General features: G+C 43.3%; 1 protein-coding gene across 1 annotated transcript in view; it reads left to right on the forward strand.

The window, feature by feature from the left end:
• Positions 1 to 14,424, forward strand: part of LOC111980612 (netrin-1) — a 43,347-nt gene continuing 28,923 nt past the window's right edge. The window contains exons 1-2 of the mRNA XM_024011435.3: positions 1 to 267; positions 585 to 1,629. Coding sequence (XP_023867203.1) covers positions 615 to 1,629 — 1,015 coding nt within the window. The 5' untranslated portion in view covers positions 1 to 267; positions 585 to 614. The remainder of the gene's footprint in view (positions 268 to 584; positions 1,630 to 14,424) is intronic.

The raw sequence follows: 14,424 nt of genomic DNA on the forward strand, positions 1-14,424 counted from the left end.
AGTGAGAGCGTCAGAAAGGGAATGGGACAGACAAGAGACAGAGGTAGACAGAGGTGTGACTGAGTGGAAGACAGAGTCAGGGAAGCTAATAGCGAGCTGGTCCTTCCAATTTATGTCTAGAAACCCAGAAAAGGGCAAACTAGCGGTAGATTTTCGTGCGTAAAAAGAGAGTAGGCTGCCCTCTAAATTCTTAAGTTTTACAACACTTCTCCTCCAGGCTGAACAGTTATTCGGAGGTAGTGTCCTCTGTGGAGTTTTCTTTGTCTCGTAAGATGATTTCATTCACATACATGTGCATGACTGTTTGTGTTTCGTCTGTTTATGTGTGGAGAACAAAACACAGAAATGTACATAGGCTATTGATTTAATATTAACATGTGTGAATATTCTGCTTGTTTATCTTCACCGTGGATACTTTCAGATGTAGGCTAAATAGCATTTAATATAGATGGTCACACACATATATATATTTTTTTTTTATTGGCTATTCATTGTGTAATGCATGATATGATAATGTTCCTCTAAATCTATGTAACAAACATCTTAATTAAATATGTCTCTCTTTTTCTATGACTACATTTCAGCGCAAGTGACACTAAAGAGCACGGATTACAATGATAAGGATTTTAGAGGTTTGGGTCACCTCGGTGGCCATTTCTCTGCTGGTTAAGGGGGCTCTTGGAGATTATGGGATGAGTATGTTTGCTGCCCAGTCGTCCCCTCCAGACCCATGCTATGATGAGAACGGCAACCCCCGGAGGTGCATCCCCGATTTCGTGAACTCTGCTTTCGGGAAGGACGTGCGCGTCTCCAGCACCTGTGGAACCCCGGCCTCAAGGTACTGCGTCGTGACMGAGAAGGGWGAGGAGAGGRCTAGGGATTGCCAYACCTGYGATKCAGGGGACCCAAAGAARACTCATCCACCYGCGTATTTAACTGATYTSAACAACCCTCATAACCTCACCTGYTGGCAGTCAGAAAACTATGTCCAGTATCCTCAGAACGTCACGCTCACTTTGTCCTTGGGTAAAAAATTTGAGGTMACCTATGTGAGCTTGCAGTTCTGTTCACCCCGACCCGAATCTATGGCTATCTTYAAGTCMATGGACTATGGCAAATCMTGGGTTCCTTTCCAATTCTACTCTACCCAGTGTAAGAAGATGTATAACAAGCAGAATAAGGCGGCAATTACCAAGCAGAACGAACAAGAGGCGATTTGCACAGACTCTCACACGGACATGCACCCGCTGACAGGTGGGCTCATTGCGTTCAGCACCTTGGATGGCAGACCCTCGGCGCACGACTTCGACAACTCTCCCGTGCTRCAGGACTGGGTGACAGCCACCGACATCAAGGTKRCRTTCAGCCGACTGCACACGTTTGGGGATGAGAACGAGGACGACTCGGAGCTGGCTAGAGATTCCTACTTTTACGCGGTATCAGACCTGCAGGTTGGCGGGCGGTGCAAGTGCAACGGTCACGCTTCAAAGTGCGTAAAAGATAGGGAAGGAAACCTGGTATGCGAGTGCAAGCACAACACCGCGGGGCCGGAGTGTGACAGGTGCAAACCTTTCCATTATGATCGTCCTTGGCAGCGCGCAACCGCAAGAGAGGCAAACGAATGTGTTGGTAAGTCAACTATTTACCTTTATAACTCAAAGCTTTGCGCTATAACGTATTTTTTCGAGACTTAAATGTACATTCTAAATTGCAAGACTCATAATGATCTAAAGTATTTTGTGTGATTGCGCATGTTTCTTATAATGCCTAGAAAAACGCATTTTATGCATAGTCTAACGCAGACCTGATTTGTTCATTATTCCGTTTCTTAAATTCAATTTTTTTTAATTTAAGCATCTCACATTGATCCAATATGAATTAGGCTTTGTAAACCACCGATTGTTTTTGTCTAATTAGTTTTATTTAAATCGTTTAATTGTRTCAAATAAAACTAATGCACCGTGCATTCGTAAATTACACCAGTAAATTAATTACCTTGTTCAAATATGCCCTATTTGATAACGAATCAAAGGGGATTTTATTCAGGTATATCAACCAATTTGAAAAAGTCAGCATCATTTATATCAAATGTTGTAGCCAAAACCAACTTATTGTGTTAATGTAAAAAATAGATTTWGTTGAAAATTATTTAATTAAATGCTTTGAATTTAATAAAGTGAGGCCTGGTCCGTGTTCCAAACTTAGTTTTTATAACTCAAACCACCATACAAAAATGGAATGGCATAGTTAGTTTAATTTACTAACAATTACCCACATAAAAYCAAACGCTGATTAGCTACACATTGCAATGATTTATGCAAAACGTAAATCAAAACCAAAATACCGATTTTTTTGAAGAAATGTAACCACGATGTGTTGGCCTAATTACATTTTTAAAAACGTTGTTTTATGATATAATATGTTACACTCATATCAAAATGCACTGTAATACTCTAAAACCTTTGACTAGCCTTGGATTAATTAACATTTAAATCACTGAATTAATGAACTTCCTCCTTTAACTTCCTCCTCCTTTAAAAATAATGGACAATTTTCAATTCATGAATTGAATAGTATTTCATCTCATGAATTGACTGAGATGACACCAACCAATGACATGTTTGGATTGTTTAGAACAACACGTCATAGATATAAGTATGTAACCACATAAATCATTGGAGAGTCAAATTGTTAGATATTGATATCAACAAATGGAAATACCCCCCCCCCAAACAAATAAAAATAATATATAAATACATTTATAAACATGTCATCTTTGCATACTATCCATTTTGGAGGACATGAAAAGCACATGATTACTGTTTAGTCTAATTGCTTTAAGTAGGTTTATATTTTACTCTCAGAAATAATCCCAGAAAGAAAAGGCAGGAAGTTATTTCTCCAAAGGAAGTGCGGGTGCCCAAGTGCCTAATTGGCATTTTTGAGCAGCGTTTCGGACGTTAGTAGCATGTTCAATAGGAAGGAAACATTGCCGCTGCAGAGATTTAGACGCAGGGCATGTTGTGTTTCTTAAGCAGCGTGCTTTTACCAGATTCGCATGGGCGTTAGATGGCTTTAATGACATTTTTGGCACAAAAGAATAAACTGCACTTTGGGCAAGTCAACTATTCCCAGAGAGGGACAAAAAATGAGTTACTTTGAAACCAAACTAAGTTTAAATTCCATCAGTAGAGTAATATTTTCAACAGATTCTGGGTGCTTGTATCAACAAGTACCAACAGCATAAAATAACAGTAACCACACAGAACAAACCTCATCGTCACAGTGAACCAAAAACCTGGAAAATAACAAGTTCTGACACTGCCATGGTTTGTCAACTGACACAGAACAAGTGAACAAGTTTGTTCCCTTGCCCTCTGCATTTTGCCTGTTGGGCAAAGGCCAGCATGTCAGTGGTTTTACTGCAACAAAAGGTTGTCACTTGTGATCCATCTGCCTGTCAGAATGAGCCCCTTTCACACCTCACATTTCTACTGTCAGCAGTGCATTAGATAACGTCAGAACAGGCATAATAAGCATGCAGGTCCAAGGAAGGGAAGGGAAAATAAGGGTGGCTTGGACACCTCGTGTTGTGGAATGGGCGAGGGCGCTGTTATTCACTGTGCTACAGCCAGCTCAGTGTCTGGCTAAAGAGGTCAGAATGCTGCTGCTATGATCTTTCTGGATTCCGGTTGGCCCTGACTTTGATACTATCAGAAAGACAGAGAGAGAGGTTGAAAGACAGAGAGAGAAGTGAGAGACAGAGAGGTAGAAAAACAGAGGAGAGGTGGAGAGACAGAGAGATGGAAAGACAGAGCGAGAGGAGGAGAAACAGAGAAAAGTGGAGAACAGAAGTTGAGAAGAGAGAAGTGGAGAGACACAGAGAGAGAGGTGAGAGAGAGAGAGGGAGACAGAGAAGTGGAGAGAGAGAGAAGTGGGAGAGACAGAGAGAGAGGTTGGAGAGAGAGAGGTGAAGACAGAGAAGTGAGAGAAGAGAGAGAGTTGAAGAGAGAGATAGGTGGAGGAGAGAGAGAGATGTGGAGAGACAGAATAGGTGATAGACAGAGAAGTAGAGAGACAGAGAGTGGAAAGAGAAGAAGTGGAGAGAGAGAATGGAGAGAGAGAGAAGTGGAGAGAGAGGAGTGGAGAGACAGAGACGTGGAGAGACAGAGGGAGTGGAGAGAGAGAGAAGTGGAGAGAGAGAGAAAGAGGGGGGAGAGAGAGAGAGAAAGTAGAGACAGAGAGAAAGTGGAGAGACAGAGAGAAGTTGAGAGAGAGAAGTGGAAGAGGAGAGGTAAGCAGAGGAGAGTAGAGGAGGAGAGGAGAAGTGGACGAGACAGAGAGATAGGTGGAGAGAAGAGAATAGTGGATAGACGAGAGAATGGGAGAGAAAGAGAGAAGTGGAAGACAGAAAGAGAGGTGGAGAGACAGAGAAAGCATGGAGAACAGAGAGAGGTGGAGAGAGAGGAAGTTGAGAGAGAGAGAAGTGTAAAGACAGAGAGAGAGAGATAGAAAGAGACAGATAGTGATGGAGAGACAGAGAGATGGAGAGAGAGAGGTGAAAAGAGAGAAGTGGAGAGAAAGAGAGAGATGTGGATATGGGAGGGTAGTTGGCTACACTGCAGGTGCTGCACTGGGGAAGTAAAACAATATCCATTTCCCATGGTTTGCATGCGGGGAGGCCATCATATTTAGTGGAAATACATTCTTATTGGCAGCCGTTACCCTCTCATTGCATTCCCATCCAATGATGTGGCATGCAAAGCAAGTTAGTTCATTTAAACCAAATTAAAATCTTCCTGATTGGATTTGCCTTTCATTTTGCATCTTAGATGCTATGAGAAAATACATCTCCATGATCAGCTTCATCTGTTGCCACCACACCCCCAATGGCCAGTGATTGGTTTATCATTGAAGAGATAAATGAAGGAGATAAATACACACAGAGAATTGGCTCCTCCCCTGACCATCAGGTTTTCTCTTCCAGAAGAGGCACATCTCTTAAATTCATCCCAGCTGCTTTGTATTCCAACCATGCACAGCGTAGCATTGACCCTTTCGCGTCAGACCTACTCTCCTCACTTCATTGACTGAAGGAATAGGTGGGAAAGACTTGCCTGCCAAGTGGCTTTTGAGGCAAGTTGAAAATGGTAGCCTTAGTCACTCATACGTGTAATTTTGCACTTGTTCAATTTGAACTTTGTTTTGAACAGAGGTTAAATGCAACGCTATTATTTCATTGAGATGGGGCTTTGACCTTACCAGGCTTTTACAGTTGTGGAGCATTTGTGCATCCAAGCCGAGTTATTGATTTCATGTTCTCCTCTTTATTGTATGTTATAGGCTTTTGGCCCACTGATGTAGAGGGAGAGTTGGAAAGTTCCTGCCAAGGCCTGGTAATTCAGCATGGCCTTCTTTTCTCTCTGAGCTGGGGTTCTCTGGCAGGGGGGTAGTATCAGTCACTTGCCACTGGCTCCTCCGCCATGTTTGACCTGATGCCTTACACAGATCTCTGCATGTGTCTAACCCCCCTAAACTATCAACATAACAAAGAGCCTGTCACAAAGAACCAGAGAGAGAAAGCAATTGAAAAGAAACTGTCCAACCCCCTGGTTTATAGTACATATTACAGGAAAGGACAAAAGGGAATTTACATGTAGATTGAAATAGGATACAAACGATGCATGGCATGCACCTGTATTCCCTTTTTGACAAACCTATGAAACAGCCACACTCTCTCACAAGATGCGTTTTCCCCTATAATTGTTATCAGCATGTTTTGTACGCTGTTTAAAGTATTTGGCAGCTATCGAACAGAAACAGAAGTCATTCTTGGTTTGGACTGACACGTCTACCACCTACAGGGATGTTGAATTGGATGTGATTATATCAATATCCCACAGGCTCTCCTCCCAGGCGGTCCAGCACATACTGTGTTGGACCAACACTAAAAATAGCGTCAAAGTGTGCTGAATCTTTATGTGAGCTCTTAAATCACCCCGAAAGCCCACTGGATTGCGTTCACTATGTCTCAAAGGGAACAGTTTGGAGAGAGCATTTTTAAAGTAGAAGTTCATTTTCTACTGCAGAGGTTGTTCAGTCACAAGACTCTGTTATAGAACACAGAGCTTTGTTTAAACTGTGATATCTCTGGTTGAGCTATCCCACCTGTCTGGTAAAAAGTGAAGAGGAGACAGGCTCTAACAAATCCCAGACCTCTGCTTTGACCCCATGTTGACGAGGCCTTCACTACGTGTGCAGCAGCTCAGTGAGTCTCTCTGCAGGCCTGTTCTTTCTCCATGTGGCTGACTGGGACCATTGACATTGACAGCTCAGTTCTTTCTCCATGTGGCTGACTGGGACCATTGACATTGTTTCTGCTGACTCCAGTCCTGCTGCCTTCCCCTGGGCTGCCAGGCTGGGTCGAGGCCGCGGCTGCCCACCATCTGGGTCTCATTCCGCTTCCTTTGTAGCCCATGTGACAGGAAAAAGAACTTCTTGAAAGGATGATGTCATAGATGTTCTTGTAGAGGAACTCTTCGGCCCCAAGCAGCCATCATCTACTGCCAGGGGTTAGGTCCATCTGGATTTGGTGACATGTTTGGATTTTTCAAGTTATTAATCCCTATTTTGAATAGTTTTATATGATTGTTATTTCTATTATGTTAATAACCTTTATTTTGTCTGTTTTAACAAATATTTTGTTGGTTAAAGAATGTAGCATATTAAGTAAAAGTATATTGGAGCAAATAATCACTGAAATGCTTTCACTTTATTGAGTTACTTGTTTTGTATGGATAGTTACTTGTTTTGTATGGATAGTTACCTGTTTTGTATGGATAGTTACTTTTTGTATGGATAGTTACTTGTTTTGTAGTGGATAATTACCTGTTTAGTATGGATAGTTACTTGTTTTGTATGGATAGTTACTTGTTTTGTATGGATAGTTACTTGTTTTCATAGAATACAGTGTATATTCGTGAACACAGCTATCAAAGAAAGGTCTCATGGGCTGAAAGAATGCACCATTCAATTATGAGTATCAAGCAACAGGAAATTTGCCATGCAGACCTAAAAATGAATCTCTGTAAAATAAATGTTTTTTGAATGAAAGAGAAAAATAACCAATAAAAGAAAACACAAAAATGAAAACAAGTACATGCAGCAGGAGAGCTTTTTGAGCAGTTAATCGGAAGCAGGTTGGTTGCAGCCAGGTCAGTATTGGGAGTCTCTCAACAGACAGATGAAAACTCAGACACCTTTAAACACCCCACTGGAAATAGAAGATCAGTTAGACTGCACTTAGAATAAAATCATATCATTAGGTCCATGTGAAACCATGAGTATAGAGCACAGTGCCAGGAGGGAAATATGTACATTGTTTGGCCTCTGTGATTCTTTAAGGAAAAATTATGGTCTGCGCGTTTGTAGAGACACTTACTGTATATTTTTTTTAAACGGTCAAATAATCTGCGGTCAATATCAGGAGTTGTAAAAGTCCACAAGATAGACCTCTATGCTAACAAGGTAATGAAWAGCAGTACATTTGGGCTGTTACTCATTCCAAAACATCCCCAGACTAATTCTGTTCCGTAACTGAAGTGGAAACTACAGTGTATCTCCATATGGTGGGTCTGCAGGACAGTCCTTCTGGCACATCAKCCTGTGTGGCTGTGGTGAGCTGGGAGGTTTCACTGTATACAGGGAGACTAAAAAACAAAGACGTATATTTTTGAGATCTCAGAATCCAAGCTCTGGTGGAATCCAGTGTCCTCTGGGCAAATGCTTCATGTTTTTGGGGATTTTGTTTTGTTGAGCTTATAATTCAAGACAGACATGAACGTAGAGCCAAAGARGCTTTACTCTGCCTTTTAAGACAATAGAGAAAATATTCTATGGCTATGTTGTGGACGGCGGTTTGGAGAGGTGGCCCTCAACATTTGGAAGGAAATGGTAGCTTTGGTTTAGGATTCCTTTTCTCTTTACTCTGATGTTTGAGGACCATGAGGGGTCATTTCACACTGCTTCAGTGTGTCAGAGGACATACAGGTCCTGTCTCTGTTTATCTGGGTGGGCACTCTCCTCTCTTCAGGACCTGAAACAGTCAATGCATTGTCTAGTGTTACTAATACGTGATAACTGCTGACAAGTGTTGCATTATACATATCACAGGTCATATTATGAATGCTTGAGGTGCTGTATCACAAGCCAAGAGGAAATTGTAGAGACTGTATAATTCAGAGATCTCACAGTGAAATCGGAGACAGGTGGGTCTGGCAACTAAATGGAACAGCTGCACACGTTGCTAATCTGTGACCTCATTGTCTCTATGGGGTAACCATGCTGAGGTACATTAGTGATGCTGGGGGGTGGCTTAAATAAATGCAGGCTTAAATATACAAGGGTTCTCAATGGTCAACAGAGGAGAGGGAGCACACAGGTAGAGCTGGGAGTCTGTCTACTATATATCCATCCTGTGTTGGCATATAAACTGTCTCCCAGAATAAAATCTGCAGTCTTGTAATTCTAAAGTAGAGAGCAGGGGGATGTGGAGGATGGGGAGGGATTAAATAGTGGTACACTGGTTGCTAGATGGTATTATCTTCTAGTGTCTGAAGAGAAGCCAAGGAAGAGATTGCCATTTCTGTCAAAACAAGCAAATATGCAATATTTATATCTGTTGATAACCGTGTGATGGAATGAATGTGTATTAGTTTGTTTATCTGTGTGTGTTGTTTGGGTGTATCTGTTGACATAGGCATGGGAACCTGATGTGTGTGTGTGTTTGCGTGTCTAACCTACATGGGTTTAACCTCCACCACTCTCTGCCCGCCTGGGCTGCTACGGCAGCGGCGACAGGACCACCTAGTTTGAGTGTGAGCGCATGGAGCCCCTACGCGGCGCTGGAGCTGGGGAGTCTGGGAATGATTAATGGCCCAGTGAAATGACACGCTGCGTGCACCACCGCCTCAGCTACAGACCCCCACCAGCTCCCCACTGTGCTGCCACCCACACATCCAGTACTGGGACGTTACCACCCCCTGCCCACACACGCACACACACACCGCACACACACACTTCCCTGTCCAATGGCATGGCTGGTTATTGCAATTACCCTATTACTCAGCATTGTGAAACTCCCAGTAGAAGCCGAGCTAACGGCTCTTGGCTGATGCCATCCTCCCTGCTGTTATGTGAATACAGGACCTTTTAAACAAAAAGACAAAAACAACAAATGGCAACTAGCTCTATTATGGTGAACGAAGGCTTGACTCATTAGAATCTGAGACAGTCAGCAGGAGGCTTTTCGTTTTCACCATGTAGTTTGCGTCAGAGCTAAGGAGTTTTCCAGCAACTGTTGCTTTTACACCAACAAGTGGAAGTAAAGATGTTTGACTGATCCATACTGTTGCATGTAGTGGCTGTATCAACACTCAATTCATTTCAGCTGGAAAAAGTGTCTTCAGATACAGCAAAGCTCGTGTAGCTTTAATTGTAAAACTTATCTCTGTTCAGTTCACATGTGCAGACTTCAGGCAACTCTTCTCGTCCTCCTCATTAAAAACTACTTCTCAGAATGACTTCAGCAACTCTTCTCGTCCTCCTCATTAAAAAACTTCTCTCCAGATCGACTTCGCACTCTTCTCGTCCTCCTCATTAAAAACTACTTCTCAGAACGACTTCAGCAACTTTCTCGTCCTCCTCATTAAAAACAAAAAAGGAACTAAAAACTTTCTCAGAACACTTCAGCGACTCTTCTCGTCCTCCTCATTAAAAACTACTTTCTCAGCAACGACTCAGCGACTCTTCTCGTCCTCCTCATTAAAAACCACTTCTCAGAATGACTTCAGCACTCTTCTCGTCTCTTCTCATTAAAAACTCTTCTCTCCAGAACGACTTCAGCACTCTTCTCGTCTCCTCATTAAAAACTACTTCTCAGAACGACTTCAGTGACTCTTCTCGTCCTCCTCATTAAAAACCACTTCTCGAACGACATCAGCGACTCTTCTCGTCCTCCTCATTAAAAACTACTTCTCAGAACGACATCAGCAACTCTTCTCGTCTTGCTCATTAAAAACTACTTCTCCCCAGAACCGACTTCAGCGACTCTTTCTCGCCTCCTCATTAAAAACTACTCTCTCAGAACGACTTCAGTGACTCTTCTCGTCCTCCTCATTAAAACCACTTCTCAGAACGACTTCAGCGACTCTTCTCGTCCTCCTCATTAAAAACTACTTCTCAGAACGACTTCAGCGACTCTTCTCGTCCTCCTCATTAAAAACCACTTTTCTCCAGAACATTGTAAAACAAACAAACAGCAGACCCAATCACCGCCGTGATAAGGAAATGGAGTAGTTCCCACTTTTATTTATTTGTCCAAATAACTTCTGCTTGGGCCTTTCCAAGGGTCTTCAGTACTTTTAAATTGATTTCAGTCACCCCCGACACAACATGTCTTTTTCCCATACCCCAGTGACCAATTCCTTTCTCCGAATAAGGAACCACTTAGTGGATTTAGGGGGAAATCCAGGGGGATAAATAACAGTAGGATATAATCAGTAGGACTTGAGGACAATGGCTACCAGACCCCCATCCTTCCCCACAGAACTGTAAATATCCCAGGGTTCCATCTGCTGCAAGAAGTAAAAATCTGGGGATTCTCCTCCTCCTCCTGCTGCTGTGCTGTGTGGAGCAGATCTCTGTTCTATTGGCTCCTGGAGCATGGAACCTTGCACAGGCAGAGGATCACACAGCCTTTCATAAGTCTTCCAGTCCTGGAGAAGATGGACGAAAACCAGGGAGGCTGTCATATACTCTGGCCAGGGAACCAGTACTTGCCTGGGGTCATGGTCATTCCACACACCCCAAACCCTCAGGCGTTACTTCCTCCCACTCCTGCTGGTCCACACCCACAGGCAGAGATAACATCCTCCCTGCCATGCTGATGTCTTGGGTGATGAACACTGAGTGTACACGTGTGCGTGTTTGTGTGTGCATATACTGTGTGTGCATATAATGTGTGTGCATGGAGTTGGTGAGGTGATGGGGATCATTGGCACTCTTTTCACAACCCTTTTCTTTATGCAAGATGGGGGTTTTTCCAAGATACTGAGCTTCGTTTCTTCAGGATAGTAAGTTTGAGATATGGTATCTGGTTTCCTCATAGACGGGTGGGAAATGGAATGAGCTAAGAGGCCCAATAACAAACAGAGACCAAAGCCCAAGTTAGATTACGCTGTGATGTAACAATGGCAGAGTCTGGGCTCTGTAACACAATGTTTTGAACTTTGAGAGTGACATTTCCTCAACACGTATCAAACCCAAAATGGTGGACATGACCCATCCCATCAACAGATGGAGATGATTCAAAGGAGACACGACCATTTCAATGACCTTATAGGTCACAGCAACTTCCAGGCCACAACCTCAGTGTCCATGTTCAAATCACAATGACAACAGTAAATAAAACAGTGGCCAGTAGGTTCAGAAGTGTTTCCACTCCGTATCTCAGGGAATTGCATAAATTACAGTAAACCCTTAAAGTTAACATGTCGTATACACACTGCATTCCAGTTTAAATTACCCCCCAAAAGATCATTAACAAGCCCTGGTTGACTTTTAAGCTTATTTTATTGTTTCATTCTAGCAGTTTCTTCAATGACGCTAAGTTTGTCTTGGTCTCACAACTGACAGAAAAATCAACATAACAAGCCTGTAGCACATAGTGTTACAATGAAACACATATTGGAACTGTCTGATCTGAATAAGTCATTGTGAAAAGTCAGACAGTTCTGTGATATTTTATCTGGAGACAAGTTGATAATTCTGACCTAAGTGAAAGTGACAGAAATGACAGACATCAATGTGATGTAAGTCTATGTAAAATGTATTGGATTAAACTGTATCTGACAGTGATTGGAACCAGACGGTTCAAACGTACAGGTTAGATTGGTKTATTTTCTATCTGGCTCARGAMGTAGTTACTGTAGGTTCATTGGGTTCCCTAAGATMACAAAACGTTGGCGTGCAGAAGGAGGAACCCTGCCTTTTCCTCTCCAGCCCAATTCCATCTCCTGAAAGCCACCTAGCAACCAGAACAAACTTTGGGACTTTGGTGAAATTAGTATGAAATAACACAACTCACAATGACTTCTCAGTGTTTCCACGAAAACAATCATTAACAATTATTCCATAACATTTTCTTTTCTCTTGCCAGAATGGAACTGCTCAGTCCCTTTTCCCGAGGCAAGCTGGGAAAAGTGCTAAAACATTTCCTCATTTATCTCACATTATGAGCTTTCCACCTGTTTTGATTAATAGAGAAAGCTTAACAAGCCACTAAAAGGAAAGCCTCCAACACCACTGGGATAAGGACCTTTAATGATCCTCTGATTATTGAGAAATAAAATGGCTGGCCTGACACATTCGAAAACATAAAACATATTTGAGAGAGATTATAACATCGGGAGTTTGCGTGGTTATAAATGAGCCCATGGAGAGAAGGGGAGAAAAGCCCAATAAACATGTCAGGGTTACGATGGATCATCGTTTATGATTTACAGCACAGCGGATTTCTGCTCGCTCGCTCTCCACCACGGGGGAGACAGTGTGGAGGGCGCGTGTGGCAGAACGCTAAAAAAATCCTCCCCGCGCTGTGGGGAGGATTGGACTGGAGCCCACCGCACCGCAGCCCCCCAAGTCCCAGAGTGCCCAGGGCAGGAGATGTTCACTGCAAACTTTCCAGTATATCTCCTCTGGTCTGGAGACTGAATGAATGAGAAACTCCCCTCTGACCACACACTTGACCACACCAGAGCCTGTTTACATTCTGATCGCTGACACCTCCAGCCTCAGGACATGGAATAATAATAAGAAGAAAGGTGATAGGGACCTAAGCCAGGATATGACAGAGGCTGTGTGTAGATGTTGTGTTCATGGATGTGCAGAATTAATTCATCTCCTGATCTGCATTGGCTGTTGTGGACCTTCTTTGCCCCCCTCTATGTCATGCCCACCTCACCACTAACTGAAGTTATTTTCACGGCCAGTAAATTACCCTGACGAAAGGTCCCCACTGTGGAGCTGCTGCATTCCAATAAAGCAGCGTGGAGGCTTGTTAACATCCACCAAGGACAGGGAAATCCTGGGGGGAGGAATGGAAGGCAATGAAGGATGATGACATCTGCACCAGGAGAGGGTCGCTTCCTGGACCATGACCGCATGGATCTCAGAAGGAAAGTCTCAGAGATGAGATGAGGAGTGGATGAGCTATAATGCCGCACATCTGTTGAACTGCCTGTATAAAACCTGTGTGTCATCAGCATTGCACTAATCATTTCATGATCTTGACTCAAAAAATATATTTATTTATTTATTTTATATTTTTTGAATTTTACCCCCTTTTTCTCCCCAATTTCATGGTAWCCAATTGTTAGTAGTTACTATCTTGTCTCATCGCTACAACTCCCGTACGGGCTCGGGAGAGACGAATGTCGAAAGCCATGCGTCCTCCGAAACACAACCCAACCAAGCCGCACTGCTTCTTAACACAGCGCGCATCGAACCCAGAAGCCAGCCGCACCAATGTGTCGAAGGAAACGCCGTGCACCTGGCGACCTTGGTTAGCGTGCACTGCGCCCGGCCCACCACAGGAGTCGCTGGTGCGCGATGAGACAAGGATATCCCTACCGGCCAAACCCTCCCTAACCCGGACGACGCTAGGCCAATTGTGCGTCGCCCCACGAACCTCCCGGTCGCGGCCGGCTGCGACAGAGCCTGGGCGCGAACCCAGAGTCTCTGGTGGCACAGCTAGCGCTGCGATGCAGTGCCCTGGACCACTGCGCCACCCGGGAGGCCCAGTAATAATAAATTATGTAAATTATGTGACTGACTTGTGACCATATACAGTGGGGAGAACAAGTATTTGATACACTGCCGATTTTGCAGGTTTTCCTACTTACAAAGCATGTAGAGGTCTGTAATTCTTATCATAGGTACACTTCAACTGTGAGAGACGGAATCTAAAACAAAAATCCAGAAAATCACATTGTATGATTTTTAAGTAATTAATTTGCATTTTATTGCATGACATAAGTATTTGATCACCTACCAACCAGTAAGAATTCCGGCTCTCACAGACCTGTTAGTTTTTCTTTAAGAAGCCCTCCTGTTCTCCACTCATTACCTGTATTAACTGCACCTGTTTGAACTCGTTACCTGTATAAAAGACACCTGTCCACACACTCAATCAAACAGACTCCAACCTCTCCACAATGGCCAAGACCAGAGAGCTGTGTAAGGACATCAGGGATAAAATTGTAGACCTGCACAAGGCTGGGATGGGCTACAGGACAATAGGCAAGCAGCTTGGTGAGAAGGCAACAACTGTTGGCGCAATTATTAGAAAATGGAAGAAGTTCAAGA

Source organism: Salvelinus sp. IW2-2015, linkage group LG20, assembly GCF_002910315.2.
Source record: "Salvelinus sp. IW2-2015 linkage group LG20, ASM291031v2, whole genome shotgun sequence".
Taxonomy (NCBI): Eukaryota; Metazoa; Chordata; class Actinopteri; order Salmoniformes; family Salmonidae; genus Salvelinus; species Salvelinus sp. IW2-2015.